Below are 20,665 nucleotides of genomic sequence, written 5' to 3'. Positions count from 1 at the left end.
GAAGGAGAGTGCACTATACCCTGAGAGAGAGTATGCATGGAGAGATGGATTCATTGCATATTTTTGGAGGAAATTCCTTGTCCCTCCCATCCCACTCAGTAGTTCAGCCCAGCTTTGATCTGTTTGACCTTCCATCACGTTTCCTTTGCTCCACCGGCAGTGGTTACTGTGCCGTCAGCCCTCATATAAGTCTGCAAAGGCAGCAAATTCATCTCTAAGCTTCACCACTACTCCTTCTCTAACACTTGGAAGTCTTTTTCTGCACTTAAGAAAATAAACACTTTGCTTTGCAGCCATAAATATCTGTGATGATAAATCACAATTTACCACTTAGGGATTTTTCTTCTGTGGCTCTAATGTGCTTTGACAGATTCTACTCTCTTGCATAGCCAAGGAGCTGTGAAAGCATATACAGACAGCCACAGCAACAGTGTTGAGAGCATCAAGTACTGCTGTGTCTTCCATATAGTGGGAGAAGGTGTCTGGGTGGGGTCTTTGTCAGGGGAAAGTACTGATTATATTTTGGGCCAATACCATTTAGTGATGAGCAGGAGTGCTCAGACCTTCCATGGACCTACATTTCTGTGTTTTTTCTACACAGAAATAGTGTGTGGTGAGGCAAAAAGGATCTAGTAGCTTGTTTAAGACTCATTTTGGGCCAAGCTGTCTAAGCAAACGTGATGATGATGCCAAAGTCAGCTTCCTGTGGACAGCAAGTCTGAGCTGGTTTCACTTTCAGCACTGAGCTGGCTGCACATAAATCCCACCGCTCTTGCATCTATTTTTACACCATGGAACTTCCAGCTGAACACTGAACAAAGCTTTTTTCTGGTCCTCACACATTTCATGCTGAGATTACTCCGCCTTTGTGCAGCCATTCACTTTCTACAACAAGAAAAAACATACTGATCAGATCAAAAGTCCACCCAGCTCCTATGTCACGTAAATGCATGATTACAGAAAGTAAGAACAAGCATTTATGCTCCTTTCCCCTAGTATTCCCCCCCATCTTTTGACTATTCCCAGTGGAATGCTTCCTTCCTGAGCAGATCTACTAAATGTAAAGAGTTTAATAGATTTCTCTTCCATTTATTTGTTCAAACATTTCTTTCTCCCTTTGAACACCAAAGCTTTTAACAACCACAACAGATTTCACCAAGAGCTTCACAAATTCATTACATCCTTCTGCTTGCCTTCAACTTTGCCCTACCAGCATCGTCTGATGACTGCTATCTCTTGTAGCAAAGAGAAGGAACAGCGGATCCCTCTGCCTTTTCTATTCCACCTGTGATTTTAGAGACCTTCATCATTTCCTCTCTTTACCTGCTCCTCAATCTTTAAGCAGATTCCTACCTTATTTGCTCATTATTCATTTGGAAGCTACTCCAGATCTTGTCAATCCCTGTTCCTGTTTTCTGGGTGCTTCCTCGTTGTGCTGTCTACTGGTTCTGGGTTGAGGGGACCGGAAATGCAAGCACTGTCCAAGGTTTGCTCTGTGAATTTGTACAGTGGTATAACAATATTTTCTGCTTTGTTGTTTGCTTTTTTTCCCCCTAATAATTCCTAATATTATAATTGGGTTCCTTCCTTCCTTCCTTCCTTCCTTCCTGCCTTCCTTCCTTCCTTCCTTCCTTCCTTCCTTCCTTCCTTCCTTCCTTCCTTCCTTCCTTCCTTCCTTCCTTCCTTCCTTCCTTCCTTCCTTCCTTCCTGCCTTCCTGCCTGCCTGCCTTCCTGCCTTCCTGCCTGCCTTCCTGCCTGCCTTCCTGCCTGCCTCCCTCCCTCCCTCCCTCCCTCCCTTCCTCCCTTCCTCCCTTCCTCCCTTCCTCCCTTCCTCCCTTCCTCCCTCCTCCCTCCTCCCTCCTCCCTCCCTTCCTCCCTTCCTCCCTTCCTCCCTTCCTTCCTTCCTTCCTCCCTTCGTTCCTTCCTTCCTTCCTTCCTTCCTTCCTGCCTTCCTTCCTTCCTTCCTTCCTTCCTTCCTTCCTTCCTTCCTTCCTGCCTTCCTGCCTGCCTTCCTGCCTTCCTGCCTTCCTGCCTGCCTTCCTGCCTGCCTCCCTCCCTCCCTCCCTTCCTCCTTTCCTCCCTTCCTCCCTTCCTCCCTTCCTCCCTTCCTCCCTTCCTCCCTCCCTCCCTCCCTCCCTCCCTCCCTCCCTCCCTCCCTCCCTCCCTCCCTTCCTCCCTCCCTCCCTTCCTTCCTTCCTTCCTTCCTTCCTTCCTTCCTTCCTTCCTTCCTTCCTTCCTTCCTTCCTTCCTTCCTTCCTTCCTTCCTTCCTTCCTTCCTTCCTTCCTTCCTTCCTTCCTTCCTTCCTTCCTTCCTTCCTTCCTTCCTTCCTTCCTTCCTTTTTTTTCTCTTGTCTGTCGTGTTTTGCTCTGATTTGGTTTCTTTTTATTCTCAACTCAATACTAAGTTGGTATTTCCAAACTGTGACTCAACCTCATGGCTGAAGCTTAGAGCCTAGGTCCTGGATTTGTCAATGCTACAGAAACAGGATCATAATGCTGCAAAGAAGCCAGGAAAAAAATGTATTTTACAAAGCACTTATTTATTATTTTTGCCCTCTAGTTTGGATAGGGTAAATGTTAGAACCCAGTCTGGCAGTGGCAAATGGCCATCACAGCCTACTCAAAAGCTAGAAGATTCCTCTTTACAAAATTAACTCCCCCTGATGATGAACAACATGCATTAAAGGATTTAAAAGGACGTGCATTATCCAGCATACCCTGCCTGCTTTGCATCCTGCTGTGCCCAGCTGAAGACGCACATCACCTGTATTTGCACTGGTCATGATGTGGCGCATGATGAGCAATTACTCCCACCCACAGTACCCATAAAATCGTCACAAGATGGCAGAGCAACTGGGGAAAAGAGCAACGAAAAGGTGACAAAAGGCTGTGACAGCCTGCACTCATTTTGGAGGGCACACACTGTAACGCACAGCTCTGGAAGATGGTTTTCTTATTAATGCCTGTTATTTCTTTTCTGCGACCTGCCCCTGCTTCTCAGACACAAACCTGCCGGGAGCCGGTTGCTTTCTGTCTCTAAGCTCTGAACTCATGTGGTGTTTTGGTTTAATGAAGGTAACTCTGCTGAAAACGCTGACAAAAGACAAATACTCATTCAACTGTGGTCGCTGGCTAGATATAAATGAGGATGACAACGAGATTGTGCGGGAGCTCCCTGCAGAGGGGTCTCTGGTGACTGAAGTCATGCCAGGTGAGAGCCATGGGTTCAGTGTTTGGGGCCTGAATAGAAAGAATCCCTCTTTGTCTGAGCAATGCATGAGCAGAGCAGTGCCATTCAATTCGCTCCTCTTTCTGGCACTTTCTCTCTGCAGTCTTTTCTGTGTACATCATTAGCTGCATGAGGCATCAGAAATCCCAGGCTCTGGCTCTGAGCAGATTTCTCTCTGCTGGGAGGTGGGGGAGCTCTGCCCATCACACTGCTATTTCCAGAGCTATCTCTTTTTCCAACTTGCATTTTTTCCAGTCACTCTTAAAACATGAAAAGCCAGGTTTGAAGTGAAGCTCGTATAAATCATGTTTAGTTGGAAAGCAATCTAAAATTTAACAATCCTTTTTGTACATCAGAGCTATATTTATCTATCTATCTACCTATCTATCTATTTATTTATTTACTCATCTATATGTATTAATGTATAGACAGTTGCACAAAAGAATTGTGCAAGAGCATAGGCACCTTTAAGTGAATAAAAGAAAACAGAAATTCTTACTGGGCTAATTATGCTCCAACTAGAAGTTTAATTAAGCAAAGTCTCAGAACTTTGTGTTGTTCTCCTGAAGTGGTCACTTCTGTTTGACCTTAGGTCACAAGAATTAAATGTGCTTGAAAGGAGAGTTTTGGAAAGCAGAATGGCTCAGTGTGGCCAATGGGTTTTCTTTTATTTCCACTAACTCACCCAGTGGGTGTCCACACTCCATAGACCACGATTCCCCTCTTCTCTGAAATTTCCGATTAACTCAGTGATCTGCATGCAGCTGAGCTGCTCCTCAGAAGAGGAAGAGTAATTGTAATTGCAGATGTTATTAAAATGTAAATAAACTTGTTTTTGAAATGTATTTTTAATCAGCATGTGGAGAGGGCTGCTTGAGCTCAAATGCAGGCACTTTCCCACAAGGAGCAATTGTGCCAAGCAGAGCCAAAATGCAGCTCTTGTGCACTGGGAGGAAGGGAAGGAGCACTGCTTCTAGTTCCACCTGGAGGAATGGATGAAACCACAGAAACCCTCCCATGTCATGGGTAATTCAGTGCTGCCTCTTTCCTGCTGGGAGAAGGAGCTCACTGCTCAGCAGGACCCTTGCTAAAGGATCGGCCTTCAGGGGAAAAAGGGTGTTTGAGTGTACAGGGGTCAGACGCGAGGTGATCGGCCAGATCCTGTCTGCCTAAGAGAAGGGGTAATACTTCCATGTGCCAAGGTGGTCATTAGGCACTCATTTGGGAAGACACTCAAGAACTGACATAGGCTGCCCTATGGTGGTGGTGCCCCATCTCTGCAGACAGCCAAGGTCAGGCTAGATGGGCTCTGAGCACTGATTGAGCTGTGGATGTCCCTGTGCACTGCAGGGGGCTTGGAGCAGACGACCTTTAAAGGTCCCTTGCAACTTGTATGATTCTATGAAGAATCTCTGCACCTCTCCTAAACTCAGTGATGCTGTTAGGGATGTGTTCTTACTGCCCTAATTGTTAAGGTTTAATCCATTAACATTAACAAAGTGCTGCAAGCTCCTTGCATGCACAGTCTCACAGGGAAGATGTTAGAATAGTCCAGAGCTGCTGTTTGTCTCCTTTCCATGAATGTCTTTGGGCTGAATTTTCATGCTGAAATTCTATCTGGAAATGCTTTTTTATATGGCATGGGAGGCCTTAGTTGTGGCCTCAACCTGGAAACATGGTTTAATGGGCAAGGTGGTGATGAGTTGCTGGTTGGAAGGGATGATCTCAGTGGTCTTTTCAAACCTTTATGATTCTGTGATTCTAAAGAAAAGTCTCAGAGGTGGCAAGGAGACAAGGTATGACCCAGCCTGTCATACTACAAGAGGCCCAAGGAGATGAGGCCAGCTGGGCTTGTCCATCTCTATGCAGTCAGCATAAATCATCCGTTCCTTACATGCCAGACCATTTGGTTCTTTTTAACTCTTTCCTTCTGCCATGCTCTTGCATATCAAAACAAAGGTTTTCCCTTTAGAGGCTGTTACGTTGTCCCTGGGCATGGCAGGAGAACCATGGCCAGATTCCAATGTAGCCACACATCCCAGACTGTGAGGTTTACCAAATGAGTGTAACTACATATATTCAGAACGGTTTTGTGGGTTCTCTAAATATTTCAGGCCTTCCTTTATTTTTTTTCTTCTTCTTCTTTTCTTAGTGATAATGTGGAAGTGCAAGAGCCAATGCACATGCAGAACTACCAGCTGAAAGAGCAAGCTCTTAAAATTAATCGCGACTTTTTGCAAAACACAGTAAATTTAAACAGCGATTAATGAGGTTGTTGAAATTACTGTATTACTTTATGCCTCCACAGTGATAAAATACCGAGTGACCGTTTGCACGGGGATGGTAAGTGGCAGCGGCACAGATGCCAACGTCTTTGTCTGCCTCATCGGCGACCAGGGGGACACGGGAGACCGCGTCCTCTACAAATGCATAAACAACGTCAATAAGTTTGAAAAAGGCAACGTAAGTTCAAACAGCATCTCCTTAAGATGGGCTGGAAAGTGCCAGTTACAATGTGTGATGGTCTGTAGGTGTTTTTGCAAACTTGGCTGATTTCCCTGCTGTTTCGTCTAAGAGCTGTAGGGGGAAAGAAATCATAGACACGGAGTACCAGAACTGGCTGCATTTGGAGGTCAGGGGCAGTGTGCCCTTTCATGGCAATGCTATTTTCATACATAAATGTCCTAGTTTGCTCCTGAGCTCAGAGTTGCATCTTCAGACTGGGAAAGCAGTCTGGAAATACTTCCATCCTCCGGGAAAGTTGAGCCTGTTCTGAAAGCTGGAAATAATGAAGAGGTCAACCTGAAGCCAAAGTCCTTGCTGCATTAACAAGCAAATAATATGCAGATCTGATTTATGAGGTCAGCCTACTTAATATGTTCCATTATGAGACACGCTTTGGATGATTAGGGTTGGATTTAAATCAGTGAAATATACTCAGCCTCCTGTGGAGGACAGTTTGAAAATCTGATCACAAAACTGTAATTTTTCTGGCTTCTGCATCATTTGATTGAGAATTGGGAAAGGAAAGAAAACGAAGATAAAATGAGGTCAGATTTTCAATACTAACCATTGGATTTAGGCTTCTCAAATATACATTAATTCTTCGGATTTGCCTTTGAGTGTTCCAAATTTCCAGTTCTTCCCAGAGGACGCTGTGTTTTGTAGACTTGAAAAGAATTTTCATCAGGTTTATCTTGTCCTGGTAAAGCCTGTCTGGTGACACATGGCATTTACGTAGTCGTAAAGTTCATTCTGCTTCTGATATAAAGGTTTGTGGACGAAGACATTGCAAACATTGTATTTTTGCTTGTGCATCTGTATAATTACTTTTTAAAAATTATTATTTTTTAAAAAAGATGGTTCAAACTGTAAAGGGGAGTCATTATGTCAAATGGGAAAGTCTTATTCTGTTGAAACTTTAGCACAATGAGTCACATTTTTATACTGGTTTGAAGACCTTTGGTGGAGTTTCAGAGAAACGTTTGGTTCACAGAAGAGAAAAGATATTTTAAACACAGAAATTTTTTTTTTTTTTTTAACTCCCACTGAGATGAGCTGTAGGGTAACTTGCATGAAATAAACAAAGGAAGATAGGAAGAGTATTTCAGGAAAGCTGTTCAGTGTGATTAATAGTATCCAGACAATATAAAGCAAAATGGAATCTGATAATGAATAAGTGTTCTTTTGGCATGTGGAGCTGAAAGCTGGTGAGTGAATTGGAAGTTATTTGAAGATTGATCCTGACAAACTTAAGAGCTCATACGTTTAGGAGTCTTTATATCTACATTGATTAACTCAAATGCTGTGTTAAGAAGAAGCCTGGCTTAGTCAAGGTGGTCTTTAATTTACAACTCTTAAAAACCAATAGCACCTGATTACTAATTTAACTTGAAAAGTTCGCTTGCAGATGCAAATTAACAGCCTGTATAGAAGGCAGAATTTAAAGATGGCTTTAAATTAGACGTTTGCCCTGCTGCAGTTCCTTCCACTTACTTCTCATTAATTTGTATCAGCTATTAGTAAGTAAGATGAACATCAGAGTGTATTGACTAAGACTGACGCAGTGAGCTTTTGATAACTTAAATCCTCATGCAGCAGTTTTGAGTTTGCACCTAACACTTACATATTTATGGAAGCCCATCATTAACAATGAAAACTGGAGCTGTCTTTTCAGTTGTCTTAATTTTGAGTCCTGAATAATAGAAGCAGTGAGGGTTGCGTTAATGATTACTCTTCCCTGGTTGAACATCATCATCCACCAGAACAGTTGTCTAGAGTGACGTGCCCAGGCTCTCCCAGAAAGCTGACAAGCAAGAGTTTGAAACAGGATTTCCTGCCTGTGTGAACTCCTCAATAATCAAATTTGTTTGTCTGTTTGAATTTTACAGTTGTGGAGGGCAAGCAGTGACATGGGAGATTTCAAATGTTTGGAGATCATACATTTATTAATCTAATATTCTACTTCTATCACAGTATTCCAGCTTTCAGTTTTTGGTAAATTGATTTGCACTTACTCCTTCATCGTGTGAGGAATTATCTTGCAGCATGCTCATGATGTTGGTTTGATTGCAGTAATAAATTTGAGTTGCCTGCTTGTTTTTAGGGAAAAATATTACCTTACCTTTTTGTTTTTCTCCCTCTCAAAGGCTGATGAATTCTTCTTTGAAGCAGTAACACTGAAGCAGGTGAGGAGGGTGAGGATAGGGCATGATGGCAAAGGAGGAAGCAGTGGCTGGTACCTTGCCAAAGTGATAGTGAGGGAAGAAGGACAGCCAGAAAGCGAGGCTGTGGAATTCCCCTGCTACAGGTACTGGAAACAATGCTTGTGCTTGCTAATCATGCCTCCAGCTATGCATTTGCCAGGCTTTGAAGATCCTTGCTATTATTCCAAGACTGGAATTTTTCGAGCACAGCTTAATCCTTTTTATTTATGCGTTCATTTGTTTTTTTGCTGAGCCTGAAAGCAAAGGGTGTGGATTGGGAGGTTTAAGATGCTGTTAACTCCCCTTACCAAGTGAATAGCAGTCTCAATAGCAGAACTGTGAACTTTTCATCAGTCAGCTCAGTACTACTGGAAATTTCCAAAAGGCAAAATGCAACCTTCCAGTCCCATATCCAGTGTCATGACAATTGCCTATTGCAGAAATGTGCTCTGCAATCTGCTGCATATTTTTGGTTGTATAGCATGTGTGGGACAGTGTTCTGTTCACATCAGGAATAAAGAGATAGTCATAGAGCAAAGGGTTGTAAGTCAGGCCTATGAGTGAGCTATAACTGTATTATTCTCTTTCTCAGCCAACCAAATGGCCAAAGGAAATGTGTGATAGTGAGGCTGCCCATGGGTAACCCAGGTACAACATTGTCCTGGCGCTGACTGAGGTCTGCTTCCACATCCTGGCACAAACCAGAGATGACTGGCTGAAAATAAAACAAGCATTCAGGGTAGTTCAATGTCCTGTACAGTTCCACGTGCCCTTGAAGAAAGTCCACCCAGTAGAATGGAAATCCACTGAGCTTCACTTAACAGCAGCAAGTAGGCTGTTCTAAAAAGCTTTCTCCAGGGGGGCAACTGAAATTGTAAAATGCAAGCACGATTATTCTTAAATTGCAAACAAGAGTAAAATCACTAAGCTGATTACTTGTCTCTTGCCACTATGAATCAGGAAGAACACCACTGTAATCAGGGGAGTCAGTCTAATTTAAACCAGGAGCTAGCTCCAGCCCCCCTGCATTGCTAAGCCGTGCCACTTCAGACAGCACATACACTGGAGATAGAGCATTGAGCAGCAGGTGAATGTCATTGTGGCTGTGCAAAGCAAGCTGGCCTCTCCCTCATCAAAGAACAGACAATAGTTTTATGCCATTGCTGCCTTTTGATGCATATTTAGCAAGCACACTTCACTGAGTTAAGCAACAAACCCTAGACAGGTTTTCAGTTGGGCACGCAGTGTCTACGTGAAGAGTCGTGCTGCTGAGGCTCTTCAAAAGTATTTCTCTGCCTAACTGCATTATGCAGCTGGCTCATTTTAGAGGTTTTGTTTCGATTTTTTTTTTTTTTTCCTTAATTGGTTGTTACCACATCCACCCTCAGCTTGGAATGTTGACCCCGTATCCTTGAGGTTAATTGGTTTGGTTCAGAAGAAGCAGAGTCCACAGGGTGTTGCTCTCAGGCCAGGGCCCATAAAGGGAGGGAGAAAAAAAATCCAATGTCTTAACTCCAAAATATGTGGGGTGCGTTCATACTTCAAGTCATAACTGAAGGAATTCCACTCTTCCTACCTTTCTCAGAGTCTCTTTTTTCCGAGTGAGATCAGTACCATTCATGTGGCTTCATTCGCTGTCCTTGTGCCAGCATTATCTCTTCCCCTCAGATTGAGAAGGTAACATGACTGATCGCCTCCAAACACAGGGAAAGCTGCTCCCTATCTCTATCTTTGGTGCCTGTGTCTCTTGAGAGACAGGGGCATCATCGCAGAATACGGGTGTCGTCATGGAGTCGAGATATCTGAGGGAGAAGGTGCTCACCCACTGCATCCTCCGTGTGAAAGATAAGTATCTCCGTGACCTGCAGCATTTGGAGGTTCCCCTCCAGTCCTGTGGGCCAAGGACAGCTTGTATCCCCACTGCTTTGGCAGATGCTTGGAAAGACCTTCTTTGCTTGCTTCTTCAGAGCCAAGGTGTTGAAGAAGGCTTGGCCAAGAAGAGCAGCCTTCTCTTAATGAGCCTGTGCAGTGAGGTTAGTTAGGCAGTGTAAGCCAGACTCCATCCCAGGGACACTTGCATTTCTGCTTGGCTAATCTGAGGCTGGCCAGTGGACATGCTGATGTTTTCATTGCCTCCATCTCCAAGATGTGACTAACTTTAACTCCTGTAACCTCTTGTTGCTGTGCCCTTACTGAAAGATACTTTACTGACTTTGAGCTGCTGCTGAAAGTCAGCTAAAGGACAAAATACCTTCCAGCAAGAACACATCTCACCTGTGCAGAGAGCTCCTGATGCTCCTTACCTTTGTAAAAACTATGCTGTTCTGGCATGTGGAGAGCAGATGTTATGATTAGCAGCTGGCTAAGCAGTTTGCTTAGACTACATCCGATGTCCATATGACATCCATATAGATCTTCATTGCATGTAACTCACTGAAATCTCTGTTCTAGTTTTATATATATTCATACTATTCATACACATGGTTATGTTTTGTCTGTTGATTTGAAAGTTGGGTTGTTTTTTTGTTTTTTTTTTATGACTCTATAGGAACATCTATAACCTAATAGACATAATAGCTCTAGAGAACTTTGTCTTAAAGGGAGCCAAAGGAGATGAAGAGAAGATAAGTGGATTAATTGTGAATTTGTGTCAGGCTCAGGATGAGCAGCCAGAAATGATGACTCCCAGGCCTGTGCTTTCAAACTCTTAAAACAGTTGGCTTCAAAGAGAATGGCTTGCAGCTCTTTTTGGAGTCAGTGATATTTAAAATGGTCATTTGATGTTTGCATGTATGGAGAAAATACAACTTCTCCAAGTGTTATTTGCATAATTACTAGTACCTCATGTGGGTGCACTGCAGTATTATTCCTCCTTTGTGACCTCATGAGACTATAATACCCATGACTGTTGGAGCTGAACCTCAAATCCTCTATGGAAGTCCAGGAATGGACTAGCTGACATTCTCTATAATAGCCTATTTTTCATAATATTTATATCCCAGACCAAAATGAATTTTCAATCAGGTAGTCATGAGGTCATGATAGGATACAATTTCACATGCTATAAATTATTACAGTTTTACTGAACTCTTCAGTAATACTTAGTTACATTTTTTTCTAAGCATATGGACTGCAAAGTCCCACTTTTTCTCCAGTAAAAGAGAACATAATTAATTCCCCAAAGAACAACAGGCAGGCCATGAATGAATGATGCACTAGGAAACCCCTATGAAAGAACATTTATTCAATCAGATGCCAAAGGGCTCATCATACCAAGGATCCAGAGAAAATTCCTCAAGTTTCACTGAATACACTACAAAATCTATTTTGTACACATCTGTGTACATACACTGTATTTGAAGACCTACACAAAGATGCACGTGTGTCTGAATTTGTCACACTGAGTGACATGGTTTTGTGGGCATGACAGTGATGGGTTGACTGCTAGACTTGATGATCTTAGCGGCCTTTTCCAACCTTAATTGGATTCTATGATTCTATGAATTTGTCTGGATCTGCTAATCATTCTGGTTGCACACAGGCTGCCATCTGCAAGACTTCAAATGATACCATTCTAATTTTTTTAGAGCATCCATGACTCTCTGGTCCTCTAGACATTCATGCTAGAGTGTCCTTCATGTAACATTTCTGCCCACTTTGGATGATTGGACATATAATTTTTTTAAAAGCTAAGTTCTTTATATGCCCTTGCAGAATCTGTAGTGGTATGTGAATTACATGCACTGAAACTGTATAGAAACTAAGCAACTCTGGTAAAATGAAAGAATATTTTGACAGGTCTTTTGTACAAGGAATATGATAGAACTATGCTGAAAAATTCCATTTTCTGTTGCCTGAAGTATTTATAATGTGTCAATCCATTTGAGTTCAGAGGAAGACTATAAACCCCTGGTTGCAGTCTGCTGCTCAGTGATATGCTATTGGAAATATGTTGGAGTAAATTTAGCAAATTGCAGCACGTGCTGAAGAGAAGGAATACAGTAGCATTGTTCATCCAAATACTTCCTCTGTCACTAGTTAAAGTCATCTTCTTGAGAAAATGATGCTATTCTCATTGCTGAAAGAACCTAATGAGCCACTGCCTTAAGCCAGTTCTGCTGACAATCCTCCTTTTCCAGTCCAAAGCAAACTCCTCTCCTTGCCATCCATAGCTGCCAATGTTGGTAGAAATTATTTACCTAGGGACACCTCCTCCTTTATTGGATGCATTATTCTTGTCCTTCCTTGCTGCTGATACCACACTGTACACAGAGATCCGTTTCTTATGGAACACGTTTGCATCCTGCCAGGTTGGTGGAAAAGGGTGATTGTCCCCACTCCATCCCTAAAACATCAGCAATGGTGAAGGTGAAAAAAATGAACAGCATGTACACTGGCAGCAGAAACTGCAGTTTTCAGGGCACAAAGAACAGCATCAAGAGAGCAGAAGTTTATTCTAGCTTATGGCTTCTGCTTTTCCGAAAGCCATGCTGAGTTCAGTGGTCCTGGGATGATTGAGTTCATTTTATTTGGTCTTCCGAGTATACAGAAGAACCTTGTCTTTTGGGGATGATGTGATCCCATAACATTTGGATATGTGTCCAAGGATGTGAATCCTTAGCCAGCATCAAGAACTACATGACAGAAGGGCATTAAGGACCAGTTCTACCAGGTAAAATTCATTCCCCAAACCCAAAATATCGATTAATGTAAAGTCTTTTTCTTTTAGGACTTGATGTCTCATCATGCTCCTCTAATGCTCTCCATGCACTTCACCCTTACTCCATTCCTGACATCATTTTCCCAGTCTTCCCCACAGGTTTTTCTACTCTTCTGTCCTTACTTCACCTCTCAGGCACCATCAAAGCACAGCACCACAGTGAGGACCAACCTCTGTAGTTTGAAGTGTGGCTGCTGTAGAATCCAGTCAGGCTCCTGCAGATCTAACAGAGATAGTTTTGACAGTGGTGTGTAGCTTTAATATGTACGGAGCCAGGCTGGATCATAAGAGGCCTGACAGATCCTAATCGTTCCAAGATAACTTGCTTCTGTTTGTAACCCAGATGGCTTGACAAAAATGAGGATGATGGTCAGATTGTCCGAGAATTAGTGCCTGCTGGAGAGTCACCGTTGCTAAAAAGTGAGTTTAGCCTGTAAAAATAGGTATGGGTTTGAGATGCGTGTGCACCTAATTACTTGTTTTACTCTACTTAATAATTCATGGTAGTTCACAGCAAATCTGCTGGGCTTTATTTTACCATTCTTTTGCAGCGAGCTGTAGGTCACTCAGAGGAAATGCCTCTGACCCTTAATTCCTAGTTTATGTGTGGGATTAATTTGCATTAAAAAAGATAATTGCAACATTATGTGTGTAGAAAGGAACTCTGATTTTTAATTTTGCAATTTGTTACAGAACTGCTACAGGATTTTGTGTATGTGTGTGTTTTCCTATAGGTTTCTCTGAGCAATCTTGAATTGCCACTCCTGTTACAGAGAAAAATCCACCATTTAAGTACTGCATTCCCAGAGAAAAATGTCAGACTATTACATTGCCCTTTTCTGGAGATCTAGGGCTCCAATACTGCAATTTTCTTTAAAAAACACTGTTCTCTGCTTGAGATGCTTTCTGTTTTTATAAGAAAGTTTTTGTACAGAAGAAAGTTTTTACATAGAAGCAAGTTTTTATTTAGAATGAAGAATTAAAGCTATTGAATTAAATTGCAAATATAAAAAAACAGTGAAATCACCCCACTTTCCTGACCTCATTCTTATGACTTAGTAATTATCTAACTGTGAGGGGAAGGAAAATATTTTTCTGTTTATTAGCCTAACTGCTGCCTCTGTTATGTGTTGTTGTATATATCTAAGGTGTGACAGTCACCTTGGGTGGCTTGCCTGGCTGGAAATGCCACTCACACATCTGTATTTTGTACATGAATCTTACTGCAGATGTCAGTTATCACATCAGCGTGAAGACGGGAGACATCCCCGGAGCCAGCTCAGACTCCAAAGTTTTCATCAAACTCTATGGAGAAAAAGCTGACACCAGCAAGGAGACTCTCTTGGTCTCTGACAATGATCTAGGCAATTATTTTGAACGCGGCCGAGTGGATGAGTTTACTATAGATACAATGGATATTGGGAAGGTAAGAATTAATTGCCGGTGGCAGTGTGCTTTGTGCAAGTGGCTGAATTCAGGATCAGTATGTAGCAAAGGGTTGTAAAAAGGTCTAACATTAAGAAATACGTTTGGTTTAGACAGCTGCTTTAGCAGTCTACGTGCTGGCCTGTGAAGTGACTATTTCAAGTTTATTTTCAAATACATACAGAAATGATTTGCGTGGAAGAGTAGGGTGCCAGGAGAAGTAGATTTCAATGCCGTAAGTAAACTTCGTTTTGTTTCTTTCTGCTCTCATGGCTTCTTGTTTATTTTTTTTTTAAGATCAGTCGAATACTAATTGGACATGATAATGTGGGTCTCCGGTCTGGATGGTTCCTGGCCAGTGTCCAGATCACGGTTCCAGTCCAGGGAAGGCAGTACATGTTCCCCTGCAACCGATGGCTTGACAAAGACGAGGCTGATGGCAGGGTGGAAGTGGAGGTCTACCCAAGTGAGATTTTGCCCATTGAGAAATGTGAGAGAAGATTGAGAAATGCGTGCTTCTTTACATAGATAGGATTAAATTTGTATTAGTAGTGTTGTTAAGGATCAGGACAGGCATCAGAAAGTCCCAAGGGCCTTACCTCAAGAAGAAGGTAAATCATTCTGCTGTTGAGTTTTTGTTGTTGTCATTTTTCTTTCTTTTTTTTTTTTTTTCCTGAAAGACTTGGAAAAACATTAGTGCATCCACAGTTCTTGGCCTTTATTACCAATACCAACGGGCTTTGCTTTTTTTGCCATTACGTGCTTTGCTGCCCAAGTCCTGCACAAACTCACACTCTATCCTGCCTGTATTACCCCACAGTTTAATACTTGTGAACCAAATTCCTACTGTCCATTTGACTCTTTGCAGAAAATTTGCTTTCTTTTAAAGCTTAAAACTTGCCTAGAAATCATGAGAAAATGTGCTTTTCCTCTGTTCTGTGAAACTCACTCTCTATATTATATTCTTGGCATTATTTAACCACTCAGTAGTTAATTCTGAAATGGAATTCCCTTTTAAGGCTCTGTTTTGCAGCTCCCTGACACTACTTGACAGTATAAAGAGAAAACTATTAGGTTTTTTTTCTCAATGAAGTGTTGTGCTATCTCATATTTGTCTTGGGGAAGAGTAAGAACAGTCACCTCAGCTAAGTGACCATTTGTTTGTACAGGGTAATTTGATTTTGAACCTCGGCTCTCAGGAGCATTGTATCTGAACTTCTCTGCTGATTTAACTGATTTATTTTTGGACTAGTGATAAACTATGAAGTGTCTGTAGTTACTGGAGACGTGCGAGCTGCAGGCACCAACGCCAAAGTCTTCATGCAGATTTATGGCGAGACTGGCAAAACTGAATTGATCATCCTGGAAAACAGATCGAACAACTTCGAACGGGGAGCCACAGACATCTTCAAGGTATGAATACGGTCTTTTCTGCTTCTAGGGGGGGAAAGAAATGACCAGCCAACATTCAAATATCAAAAGAATAATTGGCCCAGTCAGCAAGATAATTGGGCTCAACAAAATTGCCAACTCTGCTTGCCTCTTCTGACCTTTATTCATCTTTTTGAGGGGTTTTATATTTCATAGAGCAACTTTTTTTATTCTGAGGAGTTGATAGCAAATGTTTTATTGAAGGATTTAGCCCTGTAGCTGCTTTTTTTACCTTTACATTCAAAAGTAGACAATTACATTAGACTTCAAAAGATCATAAACTTATATTTAATGCCTGAACTGATTTATTGTCCCTGTTCAGTTGGGATAAAGAAAATAAAGTATAAACAATTTCATCCCTGCTTCTAATCACCCATCCCATTTATGACAGGTGTGTTTCTTGACCCGATCCTACAAAGATTTGCTTCCATAAGTTATGCAAATGTACAACTGTCCCACAGATTTTACTACCTGTAGCACTAGACATATACTGTATATTTATAATGCCTGAGGTGCACAGCTTGCTCCACCATTTATTGGTCTGGAAAACATTTAGGTCTTTACATCAGTAACCATACCTCTTTCTGAGGAACTCAGCATAGGCAGTGTGTGTGGGCTGAGATCTGGCTAACCCAGCAGGAGTGTCTGAGTCAACAAGGCTGGCCACCACTAGGTGACTGGGCATCCTCTCCTAAATGGATCTTGGCTATGTATGGCCATCATCCTCTTATAGCTTGTCTTCATGCTTGGGTTTTCTTTCTCTTTCCATAGAAATCAAAGTTTGGGGCAAAAGAATGGTCTATGTTGTCACTCAGAGTGGAGACAGGTTGTGATGTCAGGGTATGTCAGAGTCATATCCTTCTATGGTGTTGTAACCTCAAGAGTCACCAACACCTAGACAGCAAAGGACAGAGACCAGATGGAAGGAGAACGAAGACTCATCTGCTGTATGTGCTAACAGAGCAGGGCTCAGCACTGCAGAGGCTTGAGGTCTCTGAATTTGCAGTCCCACAAAACTGGAATCCATTTCATCACTAAAGTTAAGCACTTTATCTACTTGCTTGGATCCATAGGAATTGAGGTGTCCATCCCATTGCTACAGGTTAACGGGGTGCCTTTGTTGCAGTCTTTTCCACAGTTCTGTGATGGGTATTTCTGAGTTAATTTCATCACCTCCTGCCCCAGTTCCTTGCTTTATAGAATGGAGTTAGTGATGTTCATCAAATTTTATGGAGTTCTTTAGGACTTAAGAAGACAAACATTTTATAAACTCCCACTTTCTTAAGACTCTTTATAATTTTAAGGTGAGGTTTCTCTGATTTTAAAGGAAATAATGGGGATTAAAGCTAACAACTTTGTGAGTAATAACCATTAGCCACTATCAGGTGTGTATTAAGCCATATGTACAGTCTGGTGTTTCCATAGCCCAGTTTATTTTCTCCCTTGGATGTTTATTCCATTTTTTGATTTGGTTTCTTTTTTTTTTTTTTTTTTTTTCTGGGAATGCAAGGCAGAAGCAGTTAAGCAATATTTGACAAACCTTTCTCTTTCATGATTTGAATGTTTGCAGACAGATGTAGACAAGAATAAGATACTGTGATCTAAATGCTGATCAGAAATGTCAGATATGGACAGAGTGTGCGGGATGATTATAGCAAATCTAAGAGGAAAGCAAAAAAAAAAAAAAAAAAAAAAGAAAAAGACACATTCTTTATGCCAAGACAGCTGGATCAATTTTAGTTTTCTGATAAGCATCTTGTGTGCAATTGATTTTGTTTAAATCTACTACGGAAAAAAAAATGCTTATGGACTGAAACTTTATAAGCCAAGTTGGGAAATTTTAGCCTGAAGCAAATGTTTGCAAGTTTTATAACATATACACTGCCTATTGGCATGAACAGTCATCAGAAACAGGTCATTGGTTGTTGAAGGATTGCATGGAGTAAAAACCTTCAATCCAACTTCTTAGGTAATAGTACAGACACATAATCTAAACCAACATTTTTTATCTCCTGTATTGACTGCAGAGATGGAAACCTTCCCTTTTATGTAGCCTCTCGCTGCTGATGCATTGTAGTCATGAATGGATTGTATCCTCTCTGCAGTAAAAAAAAATCTGAGAAGATATTCTCATTTTCCAGATCAGATGCAAGTAGAACAGTCTGTGTTCTTCTGGTTTTCAGGTCATCTGAGCACAGTTTACTCCTTTTCTGCATTCTTGTTATTGCTCCTGACCTGGTTCATGTCTCATGCTAGGTATTGAATATATCTTATTTATTTCAGGCACCAAGAAGCCCATGAGCTATTATGATATTTGACATATTCACTTTTAATGCCAGTATGAAAACAATTTTGGTGAAAAGAAAAATGAAATAAGGAGCCAGTAAATACGAATTCAGCTCCTATCTCTATCTTGTTGTTCTGGATATCCTCGGATTAGTCTGTTCAAGTGAGATTTGTGTCACTTGAACAAGTGACACTAGTGTTCAAGTGAGATTTGGTAACAGGAAGTATGAAAACATGAAACAGGAAGGAGAAATTAATGGTGAACTTGTTTTCTAAAATGACCTTCTCTCTTTTTGAGTCAGACAGGTGTTTCAGGTGATGTTTTTAAGAGTCCATTTTTGAAATGAAGGTGTCTAATATTCTATCGGGTACTACTTTTCCTTGGTGGCAGATAGAGGCTGCAGATGTTGGCAAGATTTATAAGATTCGGATAGGCCACGATGGGAAAGGCATTGGGGATGGCTGGTTTCTGGAAAGTGTCACACTGAAGCGCCTCTCCACAAAGATGGATGAGTCTGATAAAAAAAAGAAGAAAAAGAAAAAGTCTGAGGAGGAAGAAGAGGAGACAAAGGTGGAAGAAGGAATGGATGTCTATACGTTTGTGGCACACCGCTGGCTAGCTAAAGATGAAGGAGACAAGGAGCTTGTGGTTGAACTGGTGCCTGACGGAGAATCTGAACTGGAAGGTAAATATCAGACAGAATGTGCATGTGTGTGGATAAAGCTGGCAGTTTAGCAGGTCTTAACTGTTTAAACAGCTAATGACGAAGGCTAGAGAAAAATAGTGCATCTCATGTTTTAAGATAGGCGCAAATGTTCTATCACACTCCAGACAAAACCTTTCTTAGATGCAATAGGCCTGATATTTTTGGGTCATGCACCTTTGGGAGCCAAGGATCTGATGGTACATAGCTATTTCTGGGCTTCTTACATTTCCCTTTGCAATTTCACTTGCAGAGAATACATACGAAGTCCATGTTCTCACTGGCACTGTGTGGGGTTCTGGGACAGACGCTAGTGTCTTCCTGAGCATCTATGGCATAGGAAGAGGAGACACGGGTGAGCGCCAGCTGAAAAGGTCCAATAACCTCAACAAGTTTGAAAAGGGCCAGGTAATGCATGAGCTCAACTCACTTGAGCAAGATGAAGGCTGGCAGAGCTCTCTCAGATGTCATTCTAGACATTCCTTACCATCTCTGCCTTATAAGGCTCTGTAGGTTTCTTCTTTCAGCTTAATGCTCAGATGCCTTTTATTTCTGAATAGGATTATTAAAGTAAAATAACCTCAAAACACTTTCCAGAGAAAATTAACTTGGATATTAAGCTGAATATTTTTCTGCGTTGGAGCTACCTTTCTCATCTTCTTCCTGTAAGCATTCTGGTAATAACACTTCCTGCCGGGAATACCTGAAAACCACAAACTTTATATTGATATTGGAGAGCATGTGTGTGGCAGTTCAATCACATCGGTGTGTAGATTGCAAATACTCTTCCAAATGCTCTGCTCGATGAGTCAAGGAATAAAAGCAGTATCACACAGTGTGCTATAATCAGGTTACGATCCAATCCAATTAAACAACATCACTGTAGATTATATATTTGCCATAAAAAATTCTTATGAAGAAATACCAAGCAAGTATTGTAGCCAGAAATCATTCAAGGAATAATTTTGAGTATCAAAGAATCACAGAGACAATAAGCAGCAGTGGAAAAACTTGCAATTAGGAAAAAAAAAAAAAAAAAAGCCTAAGGTTGTTAAATAAGCTGTTAGCTGTGATTTATGAACTTGGCACGGGTGAAACTGCAACCTGCACACAGTTCTTCATTCAGTGGGAAGAGCTCCAGGCTGCAAATGTAACATTCCCTGCTCCTGGGAGTAGAAACCCAACGTCTACTAACAAGTTAATCACGTTAAGATGCTTAAAGTGTTATGACAACAGGGCCCATCCTGTCACACTAATGCTGCTAATAAATGAGCCTCATGGTTGTGGTAAATGACAAAAATCTGCAGATTGAAATAAAGCACATGGAGGCACAGAGGGGAGTTTCTGTGGAGTTAATGTGTTTATGTCCAGTTCCAGATTCAGACTAGGGGAAATGCTCACCCTACAAGTAATGAGATTTAGGAGAGTTAAACCTATGTGGAGGATGGGATGAGGTAAAGAAAGGAGGGAAAGGCTCAGCAGTTCTGTGGCTGTCACTGCCTCATAGAAGTCAAGCACGAGTGTTAAAGGGAGACAAACAGCTCTCTCGTGATTTTAATATATCCATCCTAGGAATTTAGGGAAACCTACAAACATCTTACAAGCAAATTATGCTGTCCCAGCTAACGCCTCTCTTTCCCCCTTCCTGGTAAAGAGTTATTTTCCTCCTGCACAGGTGGACGTGTTCACCATCAAAGCCATTGACCTGGGTGAGCTGAAGAAGCTGCGGATCCGCCATGATAACTCTGGTAGTAGCCCAAGCTGGTTCCTGGAGAGGGTAGAGATTGTTGACCTCAAGGAGAGCACCACGTGAGCAGCCCAGTGCACCCTTTTCATATGGTTGGAAAAGGGGCCACGTTCTCCCAGACAGCTGGGTGAACAAGGAGTGTATTTTAGGAAACCATAAATACAAGCTTGTCATTGAGTGGGAACTTGTTTACAAGATGCACAGTGTGTTGGTGGGTGGGACTGTTCACAAGGACCTCAAGATTGGTCCACTCTTCCTAAGTATGAAATGCCTGAGAGATCCTAGGTTTCCTTAAGTTATTTAAATTCTTCTGAGTGTGAAAAGTAAAAGGATTTGGTCATACAGGGCTGACAGCACTTTAAAACAGCACTTTTCAGTAAGTGCTCACTAACCAGCTTATGCATTAAGTTTTCACAA

The 20,665-nt window shown here is 41.7% G+C and overlaps 1 protein-coding gene across 1 annotated transcript in view; it reads left to right on the top strand.

Annotated features, from left to right (window-relative positions):
• The window catches only part of LOXHD1 (lipoxygenase homology PLAT domains 1), a gene marked incomplete at both ends in the record, with an annotated part of 125,288 nt that overhangs the window by 43,217 nt on the left and 61,406 nt on the right, over nucleotides 1-20,665 (top strand). Inside the window, 10 exons of the mRNA XM_079548336.1 lie at nucleotides 3,076-3,211; nucleotides 5,538-5,692; nucleotides 7,879-8,039; nucleotides 12,999-13,075; nucleotides 13,885-14,081; nucleotides 14,378-14,570; nucleotides 15,333-15,493; nucleotides 18,189-18,483; nucleotides 18,755-18,909; nucleotides 20,177-20,310. Coding sequence (XP_079404462.1) covers nucleotides 3,076-3,211; nucleotides 5,538-5,692; nucleotides 7,879-8,039; nucleotides 12,999-13,075; nucleotides 13,885-14,081; nucleotides 14,378-14,570; nucleotides 15,333-15,493; nucleotides 18,189-18,483; nucleotides 18,755-18,909; nucleotides 20,177-20,310 — 1,664 coding nt within the window. The remainder of the gene's footprint in view (nucleotides 1-3,075; nucleotides 3,212-5,537; nucleotides 5,693-7,878; nucleotides 8,040-12,998; nucleotides 13,076-13,884; nucleotides 14,082-14,377; nucleotides 14,571-15,332; nucleotides 15,494-18,188; nucleotides 18,484-18,754; nucleotides 18,910-20,176; nucleotides 20,311-20,665) is intronic.

The sequence above is a fragment of the Tetrao urogallus genome (assembly GCF_951394365.1).
Source record: "Tetrao urogallus genome assembly, chromosome: Z".
In the NCBI taxonomy this organism is placed as follows: domain Eukaryota; kingdom Metazoa; phylum Chordata; class Aves; order Galliformes; family Phasianidae; genus Tetrao; species Tetrao urogallus.
This window is presented reverse-complemented; position numbering and strand designations above follow the sequence as displayed.